The following is a 16224-nucleotide window of genomic DNA, read 5'->3' as shown; positions in this document are numbered from 1 at the left end:
CCCAACCCCCACTGTCCTCTTTTTTGCGTGTGTGTGTGTGTGTGTGGCTGCCCGGCCTCCATTGTTACAGTCCTGGCCCTCATTAGTACCAGTTAGGGGGAGTTTTGGAAATCTCGTCAGTAATTGCTCATTCGCAAAACCGCCATTGAACCGAGTACTCCCGAGTTCTTTCCCTTCCACTCGCAGAGTGTCAAGCGACCAGCATGGATGTTGTGTTTAGTGGAGGCATGGCGATGAGGAGAGGAAGCTACGATGAAGCGGCGGCCTTTCTGCGTCCCGTGAGTACTCTATCGGGGCTGATGTTCACATTGATGGTTTTGAAGGATATGGAAATGAGCATCGGTAACCTTTTCACCTGTGACCCGGGACAGGATAGGTAGTAACAAATGGAAGGGTGGGTGAGTGATGAATGAATAATTCATGTTGGGTGGTGAATCTGAGACCTCGCGTTAGTGTAAATGACTTAAGAAACGCTCTCACGGCTTCAGTAATTCTTTTTTTGTTTCCTGACAGCACTTCCGAAATATGGCTCAGCGACGTCGCTCCGCCCCGTCGTTGGTTTTGGGAAAGGCTTTGGCCATGCCGTGGTCTCCAATCAGGTTAGTGGGACAACATCAAAGCTGTAACTCTTGCGAAACTACCAGAGCGAAGTGTGCAGTCACAGGAAGTGTCATAAAAATGCCCACATTTAAATTATCAGGAGTCTAAAATTGTTACATTAGCCAATTTTACTGTTTTAAAAAAAATGTTTTCATTCATTTTGAATACAGATTTTAAAAAAACATCTATATTGAACGCCGAGAACATAAAATTGCCCATCCCTGCTTTAATCTCGAATAAAATGCAATAAAAACAGAATTTTCAGAATTCTAACTGTAACCGCGTTCAAATTCATTTGCATTTCTTTAATGTCATACATTTCAGAGAGTCATTTACAATGCATGGTACACCCACGGTTGTGGTCGAGCGGGATTTTTCACGAGTGGGCTACTTCCTCGTGGCTCACTTTCATTTTTCTTTGTTTTTTTTTTTTTTTTTACAGCAACTTAAAAACAAAGTGTTAACACAATTGCTTGCGCGAAGACCACCACACGATGACTGTGTAGCTGACGACTTTCAATAGTGGGCGAACATAATGACCTTTCTTTTTTTGGGGCGGGGTGGTTATGAGGAGGCGCGGGACTGAAGTATCCACTTAAAAGTCATACTGCATGACGTGAAACAATACACACAAAGGAAGACCAGCTGAGCCCTAAATATATGTAATGGCATAATGGGTGCTTATTATGATCCGGAACTGACCAGTTCCAAATACACGTGCGTCATTCTTCAGTGGCTGTTAAATTTTGAGAGACGTGGCCATTCATTTTCTTTACATTAGCGAGTGCCATTGATGCTACTCACAGTTGTGAGATGAGATATGAAGCAGCCAGTTATCTTGATGGAGCATAATTGACGAGAAGCATTCAGGGGAACATTTTAATCTCGGCCCACTAGAATCTCTTCAGCCCATTATGCTGTTCTTTCGCGAGCTATGGTGTTTTTTTTTTTAATTTCTTCTTATTTCCTATTTTTCTATAGCGAGTGGCATGGGGGACACGCACTTCTTCTTTTTCGCGCCACAGTTGTAATTGCAGTTGGAGAAAGGTAGTTTACACAAATCGTCCTGCCTTTCACGATAGACCATAATGAGAATAAATGCTGTGGAAAAAACGGACGGCTGTACCTTTTTGTTCATCCATCCATCCATCCATTTTCCGAACCGCTTGATCCTCACTAGGGTCGCGGGGGGTGCTGGAGCCTATCCCAGCCGTCTTCGGGCAGCAGGCGGAGGACACCCTAAATTGGTTGCCAGCCAATCGCAGGGCACACATAGACAAACAACCATCCACGCTCACACTCACACCTAGGGACAACTTAGAGCGTCCAATCAGCCTGCCACGCATGTTTTTGGAATGTGGGAGGAAACCGGAGCACCCGGAGAAAACCCACGCAGGCCCGGGGAGAACATGCAAACTCCACACAGGGAGGCCGGAGCTGGAATCGAACCCGGTACCTCTGCACTGTGAAGCCGACGCGCTAACCACTGGATACCGGGCCGCCGTACCTTTTTGTTGTCCGTACAAAAAAAGGTAATCGCGATCAAAATTGAGTTTCAGCCACTTGGTTCTCCGTTTTGACAAGTTTCGGGCAACTGGGGAGAGCACCGCACGCTCGATGAAACCAGAAGTGTCATCGTTGGTTCGGGCAGACATTCATATCCAAGAATGCGTCTATTTATGTTGGACCTCCGCACTGACTCCTGAGGTAGCAGTGTTGTTTTATTAAGAGCACCCTATTGACGGTCAGATCAGCGTTTAATCCGCGGAATATATGGGGAAAAATGTCAAGCGAGGCGTTAGATAAGCGAGGTAGTCCTTTTGATATTAAAAACATGACGGTGGCCTTTGGCTGTCATTTCGTAGCCGAAATCAATATACAAAGTTTTAAAGCCATGTTGATTTTATATGCCAAGATTTGACTCGTCCCTGTCAGTTCTTCATTGCCGCGTGCTACGTTTAGTATGCTATGTACACTAAAAATCGGTGTGTCGCCCCCTCTACTTTAGGCCACTATTAGCTACTGATTCTCATGTGTGTGTGTGTGTGTGTGTGTGTGTGTGTGTCTGGTCTCTCTCAGAGGAGAGCCCTCCTGCCGGGTGTCAGTGGAGCACAGTCCCTTCGTCCACGGCCTCACCAGTGAGAATGGAGAGCTGCTACTGGACGAATGTGTGCACGTGACGGAGGGCACCAAAACGAGGGAGCGACACCTCTTCCTCTTCAGCGACGTCATCGTCTTCGCAAAGTTCAAGTGAGATACCCCGCCCGTGACGCGGGTAGCATCCGCAACACACAGCGACGCACTATAAAACGTCGCGAGTACGACAAAAATCAAGCCCGATTTCCATCTCCAGCGGGTTTCGAAACTCATCCCAAATCATCCAGTGTGACCAAAACCTTGCTGTGCAAGTCTGAGCTTCGCAACCATTCATTCATTCATTCATTCATCTTCCGTACCGCTTGATCCTCACTAGGGTCGCGGGGGGTGCTGGAGCCCATCCCAGCCGTCTCCGGGCAGTAGGCGGGGGACACCCTGAATCGGTTGCCAGCCAATCGCAGGGCACACAGAAACAAACAACCATTCGCACTCACACTCACACCTAGAGACAATTTAGAGTGTTCAATCAGCCTGCCACGCATGTTTTTGGAGTGTGGGAGGAAACCGGAGCACCCGGAGAAAACCCACGCAGGCCCGGGGAGAACATGCAAACTCCACACAGGGAGGCCGGAGCTGGAATCGAACCCGGTACCTCTGCACTGTGAAGCCCACGTGCTAACCACTGGACTACCGGGCCGCCCACCTTCGCAACCATCACGTTTATTTCATCGCCCATCAAGTTTGAGCTTGGAACGAACACAGACGCTTACATAAGTATGGACTGAACCACCAAACCACCAAGTTAAACCACACCCACCACCGCATATTTTCCAAAATGATTCATACTCTCGTTCAGTACATCCACATCCCAATTTCTATGTTTATAGTTGAGCAGAAATAGTTGATTCGGATGGAAGTTTCCAGGATCCCTTACCATGCTACGAAAGATTTCCTCCAAATTGTCAGTAGATATGTTTCTCCTTAATTACTGTCCATACAAATCCCAGTTACCTTGTACAATGAAATTGGTGTCCCGCAGGGCAGCCATCATTTATTGAACATATTTTACACCAAGTTTTTTTTTTAACTGTCATTTCAAACTGGTTCGTGTTCTAATACGGGCATGTTCTATTCATAAGAGTATCAGAATAGGAGAGTGAAAGGGGAAGTCAAGGCAAAACGGGTGTTTTTAGACTTAAATACGCAGAAGGGAATCCCCGCAGAGACCAATCGCCCTTGTTTAGTCCCTCATGACTAAGCAGTGGCAAACCGTTGTTTTCTTCACAAATAATAACAGTGATGTCGTTTTAAATGGGCGATTCCTCGCAAGTCGATACACAAACTCAAAGAGTCGGTCTCGTTCGTTTCACGCTTGAGTCAGAGTGGATGGAAATCTGGAAGTTCCTCCGTGGGAGGCAAGACAACTCTCATTTCTCGACCACACACTCTGCCCACTGTTCCAGTAGGGACGCCTAACAACGTGTACAGTAATTATTGTCAACAGACTCTGTGGAGGATTTGAATGACATGGGGAGATGTTTTTTTTTAAAAAATTGTTGATAAGTACACTGTAATAACCTTCTTGTGGATAATCAGAGCGCTTCGAGCACATATTGTGTTGGGATAATTGCAGCAATTGATTCCCCCCCACCCCCCGCTCTCGCGCAGGTCCGCATCCAGCTACCGTCTCAAACACAGAGTGAAACTGGAGGATGTCTGGCTTCACAATTTCCAAGATGAGACCCAGCGCGACGAGGAAACGGCGGAGGACGCGGGCCTCGGCGTGACCCTCGCCGTGGCCTGGGGCCTCACTTTTTGTCTGGTGTGTTTTGGGTGAGTTGAGATTAGTTTTGTACACGGCGTCAACAAAAACAAGCGACGCGGCTCTGAACTCATAGAATCAGTGTAAGCTATTTTAATCTTGCTTTAGGAGGAAGTAAATGTATCCGCGAATCAAATATGACGTGCTGGATGATTATTATTAACATTGTCGATACGACGACGCTATTTATAAAATGAATCATTCAAATGGTCCTGACATAATGACGGCTACGTTGGAATCGATCCCACTCGCCGCTGTTTGTTAAGCTGCGTCTGAGACAAAATCGATCTTTGTTTTGCTCGTCAGGCACCAAGTTTGTTGATGGAAAATTCATTTCATGGAAGTTTTTATTTCAATTTTCATCATTCTTAAACAGTTCATATATTTTCGTGGACGCAGCCCTGTAGTCATCCATCCGTCCATCGCGTCCCACGCGTCAATTCGAGGTCACTGGCAGCTCACTTGTGACCCGACTGCTCGCGGAAGACAACCGAATCATGTGATCTGTGGTTCTCCGAGAAATAAGGGAACGCCAAAGAGAAAGTACGCTCGGCGACATCACGAGACCAAAATGTTGCAAACGAGCATTGGTGTAAGTGTCGGTCAAACCGATTCCCCCCCCCCCCCCCTGCGGAGTTTCTGTGGAAAGACTGGCGCTTCTAAGAAAGTACCGTGTCGCGTAAAGTAAAGGCTGACAAAAGCATTTTCGCTCACGGTGGCAGCACTTCAGACACAATGCCACCAGTTATCGGTGAGTTAACTGTGGTTACGCTTTTAGCTCATTTGTGCTAACGCCGCAGCTCCGTTGAACCTTTTGACGCAAACGCGGTCATCTGGTTGCCCAATCAGAGAGGCCGCTTGGCGCGAGGGCCCCGTTACGATGTCACTTAGCCACTTTGCGCTCTGGAAAAAAAAAAAATGACAAAGAATTTACTGGATTATATTTGACACCTCATGACTGCTGAAGCATTTCAAAGACCCAACAGCAAAAAAATCAATTTCCCACCATCTGCCCCTTTGAGTAAAACGATCAACCGATGGCTAGCGACGTTCCACCGCGTCATTATGCAGCTGACGTGGGCTCGAACTCCACCAGTTCAAAAGGTGTGGGCACCTGCCACTTTCCACGGATGGACTGCAAAGAACAAGCAAGGGGGAAGTGGAGGTTGCTCGGTCGGGGGGGGGGGGGGGGGGGGGGACGCCGTGACGCCTCTTCCTGTTCCCATGACTGACTTGAGTTACACTTTCCACCGCGTCAAAAGAGCCCCGTGACAGGCTCGTGGGGTCTCAATTCTTCATTTGATTGTTGCGGCGCGGATTAGAAAGTCGCAGTCTCATGTTGTCGTTTTGCCTTACAGCTCTCCTGAGGTGAAGGCACGCTGGTTCGACAGCCTCCAAAGGTACGAGACTCCCACGGGTCTCCCACGTTTGCCGATTGCTGTTTTGTTTCAGATGCTTACAACGAATGACAACAAAATGACATGTCAATAATCTTCTGGGTGATTTCTTTAACATGATTTTTATTTGACTGCAAGAAATCAGATGATTGTGGCTAGGAAATTTCAACCCAAATTAATAGAGGCCATCCCGCTCAGAAATGATACATTGGAATTGTTTTTAATTTACATTTATGTGTTCATTTTTTTTTCTTTGCAGTAAAAGCCAAGAGGCAAAAGCCAGGGCCGGTTGTGCTTCTTATCCAGACATCCTCATGAAGGTGTTAGGTGGCATCACTCCAGTAAGTAGCGTTACAGGATGAAAAAGCTTCACTTCACAGCTCTGTCTGATCATTTCTTTGTGTATCATTTAGACTAAAACACTCATCGGAGGCGGCATGGAACAATTTGTCAGCTTTGATGTAAGTAAAAACCTTTTTTTTTTTTTTTTTTGCATACCATTTCACCTCGTTGTCGGCTCGTGCACCCAAAGTGATTTCACCATTGTTATGGTTTCACACTTACGGTTTAAATGGCCCACCGTGGTAAACCGTAACCATAACTACCAACTATGTCTTAAATTTCATCCATTATCTGCAACCCTTTAAGAAATCTAAAATGACTCTCTGCCAGGAGATGTCTTAAAAGATAGAACCAACGTTCTCTTTATGTAACGTGTTTTAATGGCAAGGCTCGATTTTGCAATTCGGACTTAATTGAGTTTCATAATCAGTTCATCAAAGCGCGCGGCCCCGCTTCTCTCTTAATAGGACGTGGTTGGACTCACAAGTACTGTACCGACCTTTTCATTTAAACTTTTTTTTTCTTTTCTTTTCTTTTTATTCAATGCTTTTCATTTAAACTGTAATGTCCAAAACTTTAAATTGGTTCTTAGTTTGAGTCAATGACGAGTAGTCATTGCCACTGAGTTAGATACTACGACTGAGGTTGTTGGCTGGAACCCCCCCCTTGCCCCCCCACACTCCCCAAGTGCATTCTGAAGTTCTTCTTTCATACTCAATAACCGTTTTATTTTGTTGCCAGGGAGATGCAAATACTTTGGCAGTGTCCCAGTTGTTGAATAACCAAGAGGACAAGCTGATGCAGACGCTGGGTGAGTTGAGAGCAACTTCCCCCTTTTTTTTTTTTTTTTTTGCAATTCTTCCCTCAATGGCAAGCGCGCAACAAGGGAGGGGCCCCAGCAAAGAGGGCCATATGTGCGGTGGCACGAAAGCAAAGTTGAAAACCGCATTTGCACAGAAGGGAGGATGTAGACAAGTGGAAAAAAAATAAAAAAGGGCTCTCGGTCACAATGGCACGCCTCACGCACGGCGCTCTTTAGAATGAGTTGAGGGTCACCGAAGTGCGGACGTCGGTCAAGCTGATGGATGGCACATTATTGATCCCGGCAGAAACGAAATGGAACTTGGTGAGAAAGCTGAGGAAGGGTTCAGGTTTCATCAGCAAAGCGGCTCAATCAGACGCCAAAACTCAACTTTTTGGACGGCCCCTCTGCAAAGTGTGCCCCGATGACAACTCGCTCCCTAAACCCATCACAGTAAGTCATTTGTTTGACTCGGAACTCTTTGGGCTCAGTGCTGGCCATTTGTGTCCACTTTGATGGAGGAAGAAGAAAAAAATTGTGTTTTAATGCAAACGTCATGAAACTTCCAAGTATTATTTTTATCAGATTTTTACAGTTCCAATTTCCGCTGCTGTAAGAGCCAAATTCTGTTTACATTCGATTGTACCTGTAAATGTGCATCGTGGCCACTTAAAATGCATAAAAAAATATTTTTTCAATTCTTTGTGATTGAATTCTACAAACAGGGATTTTTTTTCGTTGTTATTTTTATCCGATGACAAAATGTATCAATTTTTGAACAGCGTAGAAATTTTCTAACCTTTTTTTTTTCAAATTCAGTTAATTAATCTGTTGTCCGGGTTGCTTAATTAGCACCACAAATCACCCAGGCACATGTAGTTGGATGCGCCAACACGACAACGTTAATCTCATTTCAATTCCTTTGGCCAGGAGATGCTGGTGTTGCTGAGGAAAAGGGGGCCGTCCACTGAGGGGGTGTTTCGGAAGCCGTGCAACAGCAAGAACATGAGGGACGTCCGGGACAGGCTCAACAACGGCCTGGAAGTGGACATGAAGTCGCAGCCTGTCGCTTTGCTGGTCGGGTTGCTCAAAGTATGTATGCTGACTTCACCTTTCATGATCTTAAGCGGTTGTCATTTTATTTGTTTCGTTACCTCGCCTTATCATGCGGGTTGGCATGTCGGGTCAAATGAACGCAAGAGCCTCTATGCATAAACTGTACAAGGAAAAAAAAAAAGAGCTTTCTACTTTCCGAGCGACTTTAAAATGTACTTCTCTTTTTGCATAAGTGCTTTAATTTTCCATAAAAATGTCAATTTCTCCATGCATGACGTGCACCACTCTGGTCTAACTACTGCCTTGTCATTGTTGTTTTTAGAGTTTTCTAAAAGAACTTCCTGGGAGCCTGCTGGTGTGTGACCTTTACAAAGAGTGGATGGCGGCTCTGCAGAGGGAAGAGAGCCAGCAGAGAGAGCGAGCGCTCAGAAGGTGGGCCCATGAGTCCTGAGATTAATGGCGCCTTTTAAGAAATTTGATTTGTATTTGTAACTAACATGTAACTAACATGTAACTAACATGCAATTTGTTGGCTTTCTTGCCGTTTTGTTTTTTTTCTTCATCAGTGTGGTCGACAAGCTCCCCAGGCCCAACAAGGTCCTCCTACAGCACCTGGCCTGCGTCCTCTATCACATCCTCGACAATGCTGACGACAACAAGATGGACGCCTATAACCTCGCCGTTTGCATTGCCCCGACCTTGCTGCAGATGGAGGTCACGCCGCTTGATGATCAGAAAGAAATGATGAAAAAGGTAGTTCTTGATCTGCGTGGTGCGGGAAAACTTGGCATAGTTGGGATATTTATTCATTTATTTATTTTTATGCTGCAGGTCACAGCGCTCACTCAGTTCCTGATTGAACACTGCGAGATCCTCGGAGAGAATATCCCACACCTCCTGGATACTGATGAAGGTGCGCTAAACAAAATAAAGAATATTGAAGAGTTTTCAAAGTGCTAGCTAGATACCAAGAAAGAAACAAAATCTAGCTAGCCTTGCCTTTGGCTTTGCTAATGTTGCCAAGTGACAAACAAAAATGCTAAATTAGCTAAAAGGTTAAAAAATTAGCTATCCAAAGACTTTTGTCATTGTAGAAGTGAGAAAATAATTTACCAAAACCTTTTGGGATATCAAGTAAAATTCTTGAGGCGCTTAAGAGGGTGTTGATAAAGGAGTAGAAGGTGAGCTCCAATCGTTTTCAAATGTCAGGTACGCTCATTAACAGAGCATCTCTTTTGCAGACTCGGTGTCCTCGCAGCATCACGACTCGGCGTATGACAGCACCGATCCAGATGGGGACGGCGAGGCCGGCGGAAGCGGTTCGTCGCCCTCCCTCAGTCTCAGCGTCACCATTTCCACATGCTCATCCGACGCGATGTTCGATTCCAAGCCCGCCTTCAACCGTCGCCGCTCCGAGCCCATCATCCTGCCCCCGGCGGATGTGGCGAACCTCTGCGCCCATTCCCGGAGCCATGACGACTGCTCCGTTGAGAACTTTACGGAGCAGCCTTTGAAAAAGCGAGTCTCGGAGGGCTCCTGGCAGCGGCCCAGTTTGTGTTTTTCAAAACTGAGCGGCATGGGCCGGTTTAGCGACACGGTGAATCAAACGATGGGCTGCTCCAGCTCTTCCCTCGAGAGCGCCGCCTCCAACCAATCCGAAGGCTCCGTGTTCACCAGCTCCCCGGCCGGCTCGCCACCGTGCTCCAGGAGAACCAGCCAGAGCATCGCGACCCCTGCGGGCCCTCAGCAGGACTCAACCTGGTTGAATTCAGATGAGACGAAGCGCTCGCACTCATTGAGGGCCGCCTGTAAGGTTCTGATGCGCACCAGGAGTTTAGGAGGCTTCGGCAGAAACAGTCTGAAGAAGGAGCGCCGGAGCGAAAAGCCCTCAGCTTGCGAAACGCTGCGGGAGGACTCGCAAAGCGAAGCGGTCTCTCCGGCCGAGCCCAGGCGCCGCCCCCTGTCGGCCATCGAGGTGTTCAGGCACATAGACAGTCGTCTGGCCTGCAGCCCGCCTTCATACGAGCAGGCGTTGCACAGCGCGCTTCTTGCTCCGCAGTACGGATCCATGACAGTACATGACGCCATAGCTCTAGAGAGAGGATTCCGACCGTCTTCTGGGAATTATTCCTCCTCGCCGAGCTACTTCAAAAACCGTCGCACCGACAGTTGCACGCAAGAGAGTCTAGAGCACAGGCCGGTCTTCCGCCAGAGGGCCATGTCCGAGTCGGTGTCCGCAGCGGGTCAAAGGGAGGCCGCGTCACGACCATGCAACCAGTCGGTGTTTGAGGAATTTCCATACGCTAAAGAGTCCTACGTTTGAGCGGCCATCTCTTCAAAGCTTCGAGAACCCCGTAGCTTCAAAGCCACTTTGCGCGTTCTACTTTTGGCTGGAATTTCATTCCCTTCCCATAATTGTGCCTCAGCAGAGCAAAGCGCGGCCAATTGCTCCCCTAACGGTTCAATCATTTTGTACTATGACATAACTCTTGAGAGCGTCACGAAAAAAAAAAAAAGGGGGGGGCCGTGTTTCCAGGCTACGGTCGTTCTGCCTCCGGTTGAACTCATCTGGACGAATGTATGTACGATGCAAGGGTGTTTATTCTCGGAATTCCAGATACAATTATGTGTTATTTGAATATCACACATGTATATATGTATGAATACTGTACATGCCATTCTTGAGTCGTACTATTACAGAGTACAAATGTATTGGTAGATATTTAGTCTATCAAAACAAAAGGAAGCTATGAAAAGTCTTGTCTGTTTTGAATGTGTGCCACAAGGTGCGTGTTCACATTCTCATCTATAGTCTATCTTCTTGCTAGCTCTACACATGTGAGAAATAAAAGTGCACTGCAAAGGAAGGCGACACTACGTCCCAATTTCACCTTTTTTCCCCTTTTTTGTGTCATCTGCTTGTCTAGAGTCATATCATGTCTGGTCATTTTTGCACTGCTAAACAACACGATGTTAATGGCCTCAGCATTTTGCACTGCACTGTATAGAAGTACAGAAGTGAGTTACAACAAGTATTTTTTTGTTTGCTTTGTTGTAATGGGCTTCTTATTCCATGACATTAAATCACATTGTGGACGATGAGACTTCTTGATTTGTAAAATGATAAAGAACGGTCGGAATGAAACTTTTGTTGCATTTGAAAAACGACTGTCACAATCCACTTCCCTTTGCTACGTCAGTTATGCAACAGAGTGACAAGAGTCATTGAGACAACACTGTGTTCTGACGCCTAAAGAAGGAAATCAGACGCGGTCACATGGACGGATTTGGTTTTTCTCTGAATTGTTGTTCCTCCCTGTGACCTTCGATGTGCTTCCTTCCGTGTTTGATAACAGCAAGTGGCTGTAATGCTCAACAAAATGATGATATGGATCCATTTTGGATGAACCGATGAGCTCCGACATCTGGAATTGGGCATTTCATATTTAATTAAGCTTATCAAAAGTAGTAAAGAAATCATGGAGCTCAACAGGGCTGCACTACTCGTTTCCCCTTTCAATACTTTTTGTAGCGTGTCGAATGCATGAACATTCATTTTCTTATTGCTTTAAAATAAATGACCCCAATTGTGCCAATTGCTCTTGTGAAAGGGATGCCTGGAGTGTGAAACAAAGATGATGCTGTGAGTAGGGAAAAAATGATGTGTGGACTCATGCCCTGTCGATTGCATAATCTCAATCGTGGACTAATGAGAGGCCAAAGTAGGCCACCTACTATTTAGCCTGCAATGCCACTTCACAATAAGTGAATGTTCAAGCGTTAACACTGTGACAGAAGTGAATGCACTCATCTGAGCGCAAATTTAGGATTTCTTTCAATGATGAAAACACATGACACGGGTCGAACAAGGCGATGGCCTGCTTTGTTTGGCTATTTGTGTTCCGTTGTAAACAGTGTCAACAAAGTGCTAGCTTTGCCAGAAACATTGCATAACTGTGATTATTGGAACGGCTGGTTATGTAACGACACGGAGATGAGTGAGCGGATGCAGACGTTTGCAAATTATTACTACAATTGATACTAGATACTATTTTGGCTATGTGATTATTAAACAAAATTGAAAAGAATGTGTTATGTAATAGTCCAATTAAAATATCGCACGACAAAATGTGAGCTAACAGTTTGAAAAAGCTATCATTCAAACGAAATATACTTTTATGCGGGTTTAATCTTTGTAATTTGAGTTGCCATAAATGGTACACAGGATTAAAATGTGAGCTAACAGTTTGAAAAAGCTATCATTTAATCGAAATATACTTTTATGCAGGTTTAATCTTTGTAATTTGAGTTGCCATAAATGGTACACAAGGATTTCATTTTGTGCTTCCTCACTGGGAATGTAGCGTAATCAACCACAGTCCTTTGTTGGAGTATCAAATTGCTAGTGGCTGTATGAATTCTTAATACCATTAGATGGAAATATAGGACCCCAAAATATAATTTTGTTTCCTGCTCCATCTGAAACAACACGTCCAGTTTCCAAAACTGTACATTACGACACTTGCTTTACTTTCTGGCTATGGTTGCTATGTTTCACTTCCTGGTCACGGTTGCCAAGGTAGCTTGTTGCTTCTGCGCTCCTCACGACCCCACACGAGCAAGCTAATAGCAGTAAACATCATCGGATTTGTTTTTTTTTTTAGGGAAAAAAAAGGGTTGAAACAATGTCTTTCATTTCACGCAGCCAGAAAGGCACAAACGGAACGTACACCTTCTCCAGTCGCCCCAGGCCTGTTGAAAACCGCTCCAAATACAGAGAAAAGCAGACCGAAAAGGCAGAAAAGTATGTTCGCTTCCAAAAATGCAAACTTTTACGCTCACTCTTGTTATTGGTATTGGTAACATAGACTCAGGTCAAATTAGGTAAATGCAATAATAATAATAATGCAATTCAAGTGAAATGCTACACTCAATTTGTCAATTTTGTGCTTTTCATAGTCTCTTATCGATTCATGTCTATTGTCATACGTAAACTGCTACTAATACTAATAGTTTTACAGGTTGCAATTCTAATTCTGTCTCCACTGTTCTGTCTGTATTACATAACTGGTTTAATCAATTGAAATGTCTCTGAATACCTTTAAATGCTCTCTTTCTACCATATGGACCCAGCACCATGGGTTAGACAATCGCATGTCAAGCTTTTCATTTACACAGCATCACTCTTGTCAACAGGGCGCACAGCACTTATGGAAACATCATGTATGATCGGCGTGTCATCAGGGGAAACACTTACGCCCAACGCTTCCTATCAACTGTAGGTACAGAAATTATTTTGAAAAAAAAAACATAAAATAGAACAAATCTAACTGATGTCTTCATGTTAGCAGCATTGGTATTTCCTGCGCAGTTGAGGGAAGAGAGAAATTTTCCCTAGCAATGATTTTGCAACATTCTTGTTTTCCTGTGCACAAGAACAGATGGTGCAGGAAGACCTCGCTGAAATGCAAAGACAGCAAGAGTTGAGGAGGAGAGCCATAGCTCATAAAAACAAGACCAAGGAGCAGCTACGATCGTCCACCCCGGAGGCCGTCCAAGGCAGAAAACACAACGTTGTCCAAACAGGTTTATTGTTTTCCTCTCGACCTTTGGGGCACATTTGTCTGTGATTGCTCAGTCCATTATGAGTCAACGTTTCTGTTTTCTTTCAGAGCTTTATCTGGAAGAATTGAGCTACAATATTGAGCTTTCACATATCGAGTGCCAGACTGATCCACTCCTGGACAGACCTGCAACGCCGCTTTTTATACCCGCCAAATCGGGCAAAGATGTCGCAACACAAATAGAGGAGGGGGAGGTAGGCGCTTTTACACTTTGATCCCCCTGTATGATGTAAGGAAAATACTAATAATTGCTTCCAATGTATAATTAAAAACAGTTTTCAATGATTGTCTTTCGCAGTTGTTCGACTTTGACAGGGAGGTGCAGCCCTTGCTGGAGGTCCTGATAGGCAAAACCATTGAGCAGTCTCTACTGGAGGTGATGGAGGAGGAGGAGCTGGCCTGTCTAAGGGCGCAGCAGAGGGCCTTCCAGGAGCTCCGCAACGCCGAGTTGGCTGAAGTGCAGCGGCTGCAGGAGCAGGAGAGACGCCGCAGGGAGGAAAAGGTAGACAAAAACGCCAGCAGAAGGTTAGCGATATACTATTTTTGATTCACTGTATACAATATGGGAAGAAAGACTTCACTGTCAAGGTCTATGGCTGTGGCTGCACACACCAACACACCTGATTCAAACAATTAACTCATCAGCAAGCTTAGCAGAAGCTTGAAACGATCACCATCAATGATCACATGGGACAGGCTCCATCTAATCCTGAATGAGGAAAAACGCTGTAAAAAAAAAATGGCTGGTTGCTACAAGAGAATTTTTCTCTCTCTTCAGGAGCGCCGTATTGCGCAACAGAGGGAAGCACTGAGCATGGAAAAAGAGACTGTGGAGAAGATTGCAGCGCGCGCCTACACCCAGCAGTACTTGGCTGACCTTGTCCCAACCGTTTTTCAGTCCCTCAGGATCCACGGCTTCTTTTATGACCCCGTGGAGAAAGGTTGGGTGCCAAAGCAGTTAATGAAGTCGTACTTTGTGTTTGCTTCTTAAGGCGTGGGTTCCATGTGCTTCTGATTTTCAGACATCGAGACAAACTTCTTTCCTTGGCTGATGGCTGAGGTGAACAGCAAATTGGAAAAGAGAAATGCTGCAAGGCAGCTCTTGGACGGTAAGTTTGAAAGCGTCGTCAGATGTTTTTTTTTTTACTAATTACCTAGCAACCCTTAAAATAATACACATACATAATTCCTTCTTTGTGTGCGTGATTTACTGCTGTTGGTTGTTTATGTCAATTACGACTGTATGAGAGTAAAGGTATGGCGTTAACAGCGTGTGTCACAGCTTCCGGTCCTTTGCAACTTTGCAGCTCTTACAGTGCCACCTAGCGGACGTTTTCTTATGTCATGAATGAGTTGTGAGAAATTTTTTTGAATAATTTGACCTTTCTTGTCTATTTCAGCACTCATTCATGATGTGGCCCAGAAAAAACTGCCACTCTATACAAACTTGGAAACGCGGCCAGAGAAGTAGAGGCTTGCATTTTAAAAACGGAATGAACTATTCTCACAGGTCTTTGTGTTTTGTTCAAAGTATACTTTGATTTTGTTTGTAATAACTAAGAGTAAACAGACAATTTGTCTCGGGTATGCCGTGTTTGTTCATTTTGCTCAGCCCAACTCAATGTTGTGTGTTTTTTTAGCATGTTGGGAAGGCAAAAATCAATTACTTGTGCTTTCATTCAAGGTTTCAGAGAGTAACTTTTCAGTTTGCTTGCAATTTAGTCACGGGCAATGCAGTCAATTTCAGGCTAAGGGTATATATTCTCATGATTCAACTACGATTTTACTTTCTGTCAAAACACAGGACCGAGCACGGTTTTTATAGGCGTCTATTTTAATACCGTCGGCCGATTGGTCAGCACACCACAATGTCACCGACGCACATTTGTCGCACGCGTGTGGGCGGACAACGCGCACCTGCCCGGTTGAGAAACTCCTAAGTAAAAATTGCAGATCCGTCTTACCATCGTAGACTTTGCTTATAAATGTACGATTCATTGTTCAGCGTATATTTTTCATTATGCTCCCTGCTAAAATTGCAGCATGCAATCGTACCCGCTCAAGAAATACCTTCATAAGGACACATCAAGGTCGCGCTACCTACCTATGTTGTGAATCAATACACGAAGCAGGCACTAGAATAATAAAAATACAAGATTGAATGTATAAATGTCCATCGTTAATCAATAAAAGTGAAAAGAACGACTGTGTCTTGCTCCGTGCTATAAGCCCAACAAATCGCTGTCCAGTGACATCATACAGATATAATGACATTTGAATGACGCAAGGTAACTTGTTCCTTTTTTCCCCGAGTATCGTTCGTAATAAAGAAGAAGAAAAGGTAAAGAAATGAGACAAAGATAGACATGGATGTCTGTGACCATGCCCATTGGGTGAGGCAGGCACATTAACGAAGATTTAAAATTCTTCAACTATAAACTACACATCTTCCTATATGTTTGGGATTAAGTTCCACAATAAAAG

General features: G+C 44.9%; 2 protein-coding genes across 5 annotated transcripts; both read left to right on the top strand.

Moving 5' to 3' along the window:
- The first annotated feature begins 124 nt into the window (after positions 1-124).
- On the top strand, positions 125-11218 carry tagapb (T cell activation RhoGTPase activating protein b). The gene is made up of 14 exons (XM_052052536.1): positions 125-278; positions 514-599; positions 2680-2850; positions 4366-4530; positions 5878-5919; positions 6176-6257; positions 6330-6377; positions 7000-7069; positions 7368-7513; positions 7991-8152; positions 8439-8548; positions 8683-8869; positions 8948-9029; positions 9358-11218. The coding sequence occupies exons 1-14, from the start codon at positions 204-206 to the stop codon at positions 10437-10439; spliced, it is 2508 nt and encodes an 835-aa protein (XP_051908496.1). The 5' UTR covers positions 125-203; the 3' UTR covers positions 10440-11218.
- A 1272-nt stretch (positions 11219-12490) lies between these two features.
- Positions 12491-15361, top strand: rsph3 (radial spoke head 3). 4 transcript variants are annotated; one of them, XM_052052570.1, is made up of 8 exons: positions 12491-12920; positions 13313-13398; positions 13553-13702; positions 13789-13934; positions 14039-14242; positions 14519-14681; positions 14763-14849; positions 15141-15361. In XM_052052570.1, exons 1-8 carry the CDS (start codon positions 12802-12804, stop codon positions 15209-15211), a joined length of 1026 nt encoding a protein of 341 aa, XP_051908530.1. In that variant the 5' UTR covers positions 12491-12801; the 3' UTR covers positions 15212-15361. The 4 variants fall into 4 exon arrangements, with proteins under 4 accessions (XP_051908530.1, XP_051908531.1, XP_051908532.1 ...); XM_052052571.1 differs by having other exon boundaries at positions 12500-12920; positions 13313-13394; positions 13558-13702; XM_052052572.1 differs by having other exon boundaries at positions 12904-12920; positions 13558-13702.
- The last annotated feature ends 863 nt before the right edge of the window (positions 15362-16224 follow it).

Source organism: Hippocampus zosterae, chromosome 19 (genome assembly GCF_025434085.1).
Source record: "Hippocampus zosterae strain Florida chromosome 19, ASM2543408v3, whole genome shotgun sequence".
NCBI classification, from domain to species: Eukaryota; Metazoa; Chordata; class Actinopteri; order Syngnathiformes; family Syngnathidae; genus Hippocampus; species Hippocampus zosterae.
This window is presented reverse-complemented; position numbering and strand designations above follow the sequence as displayed.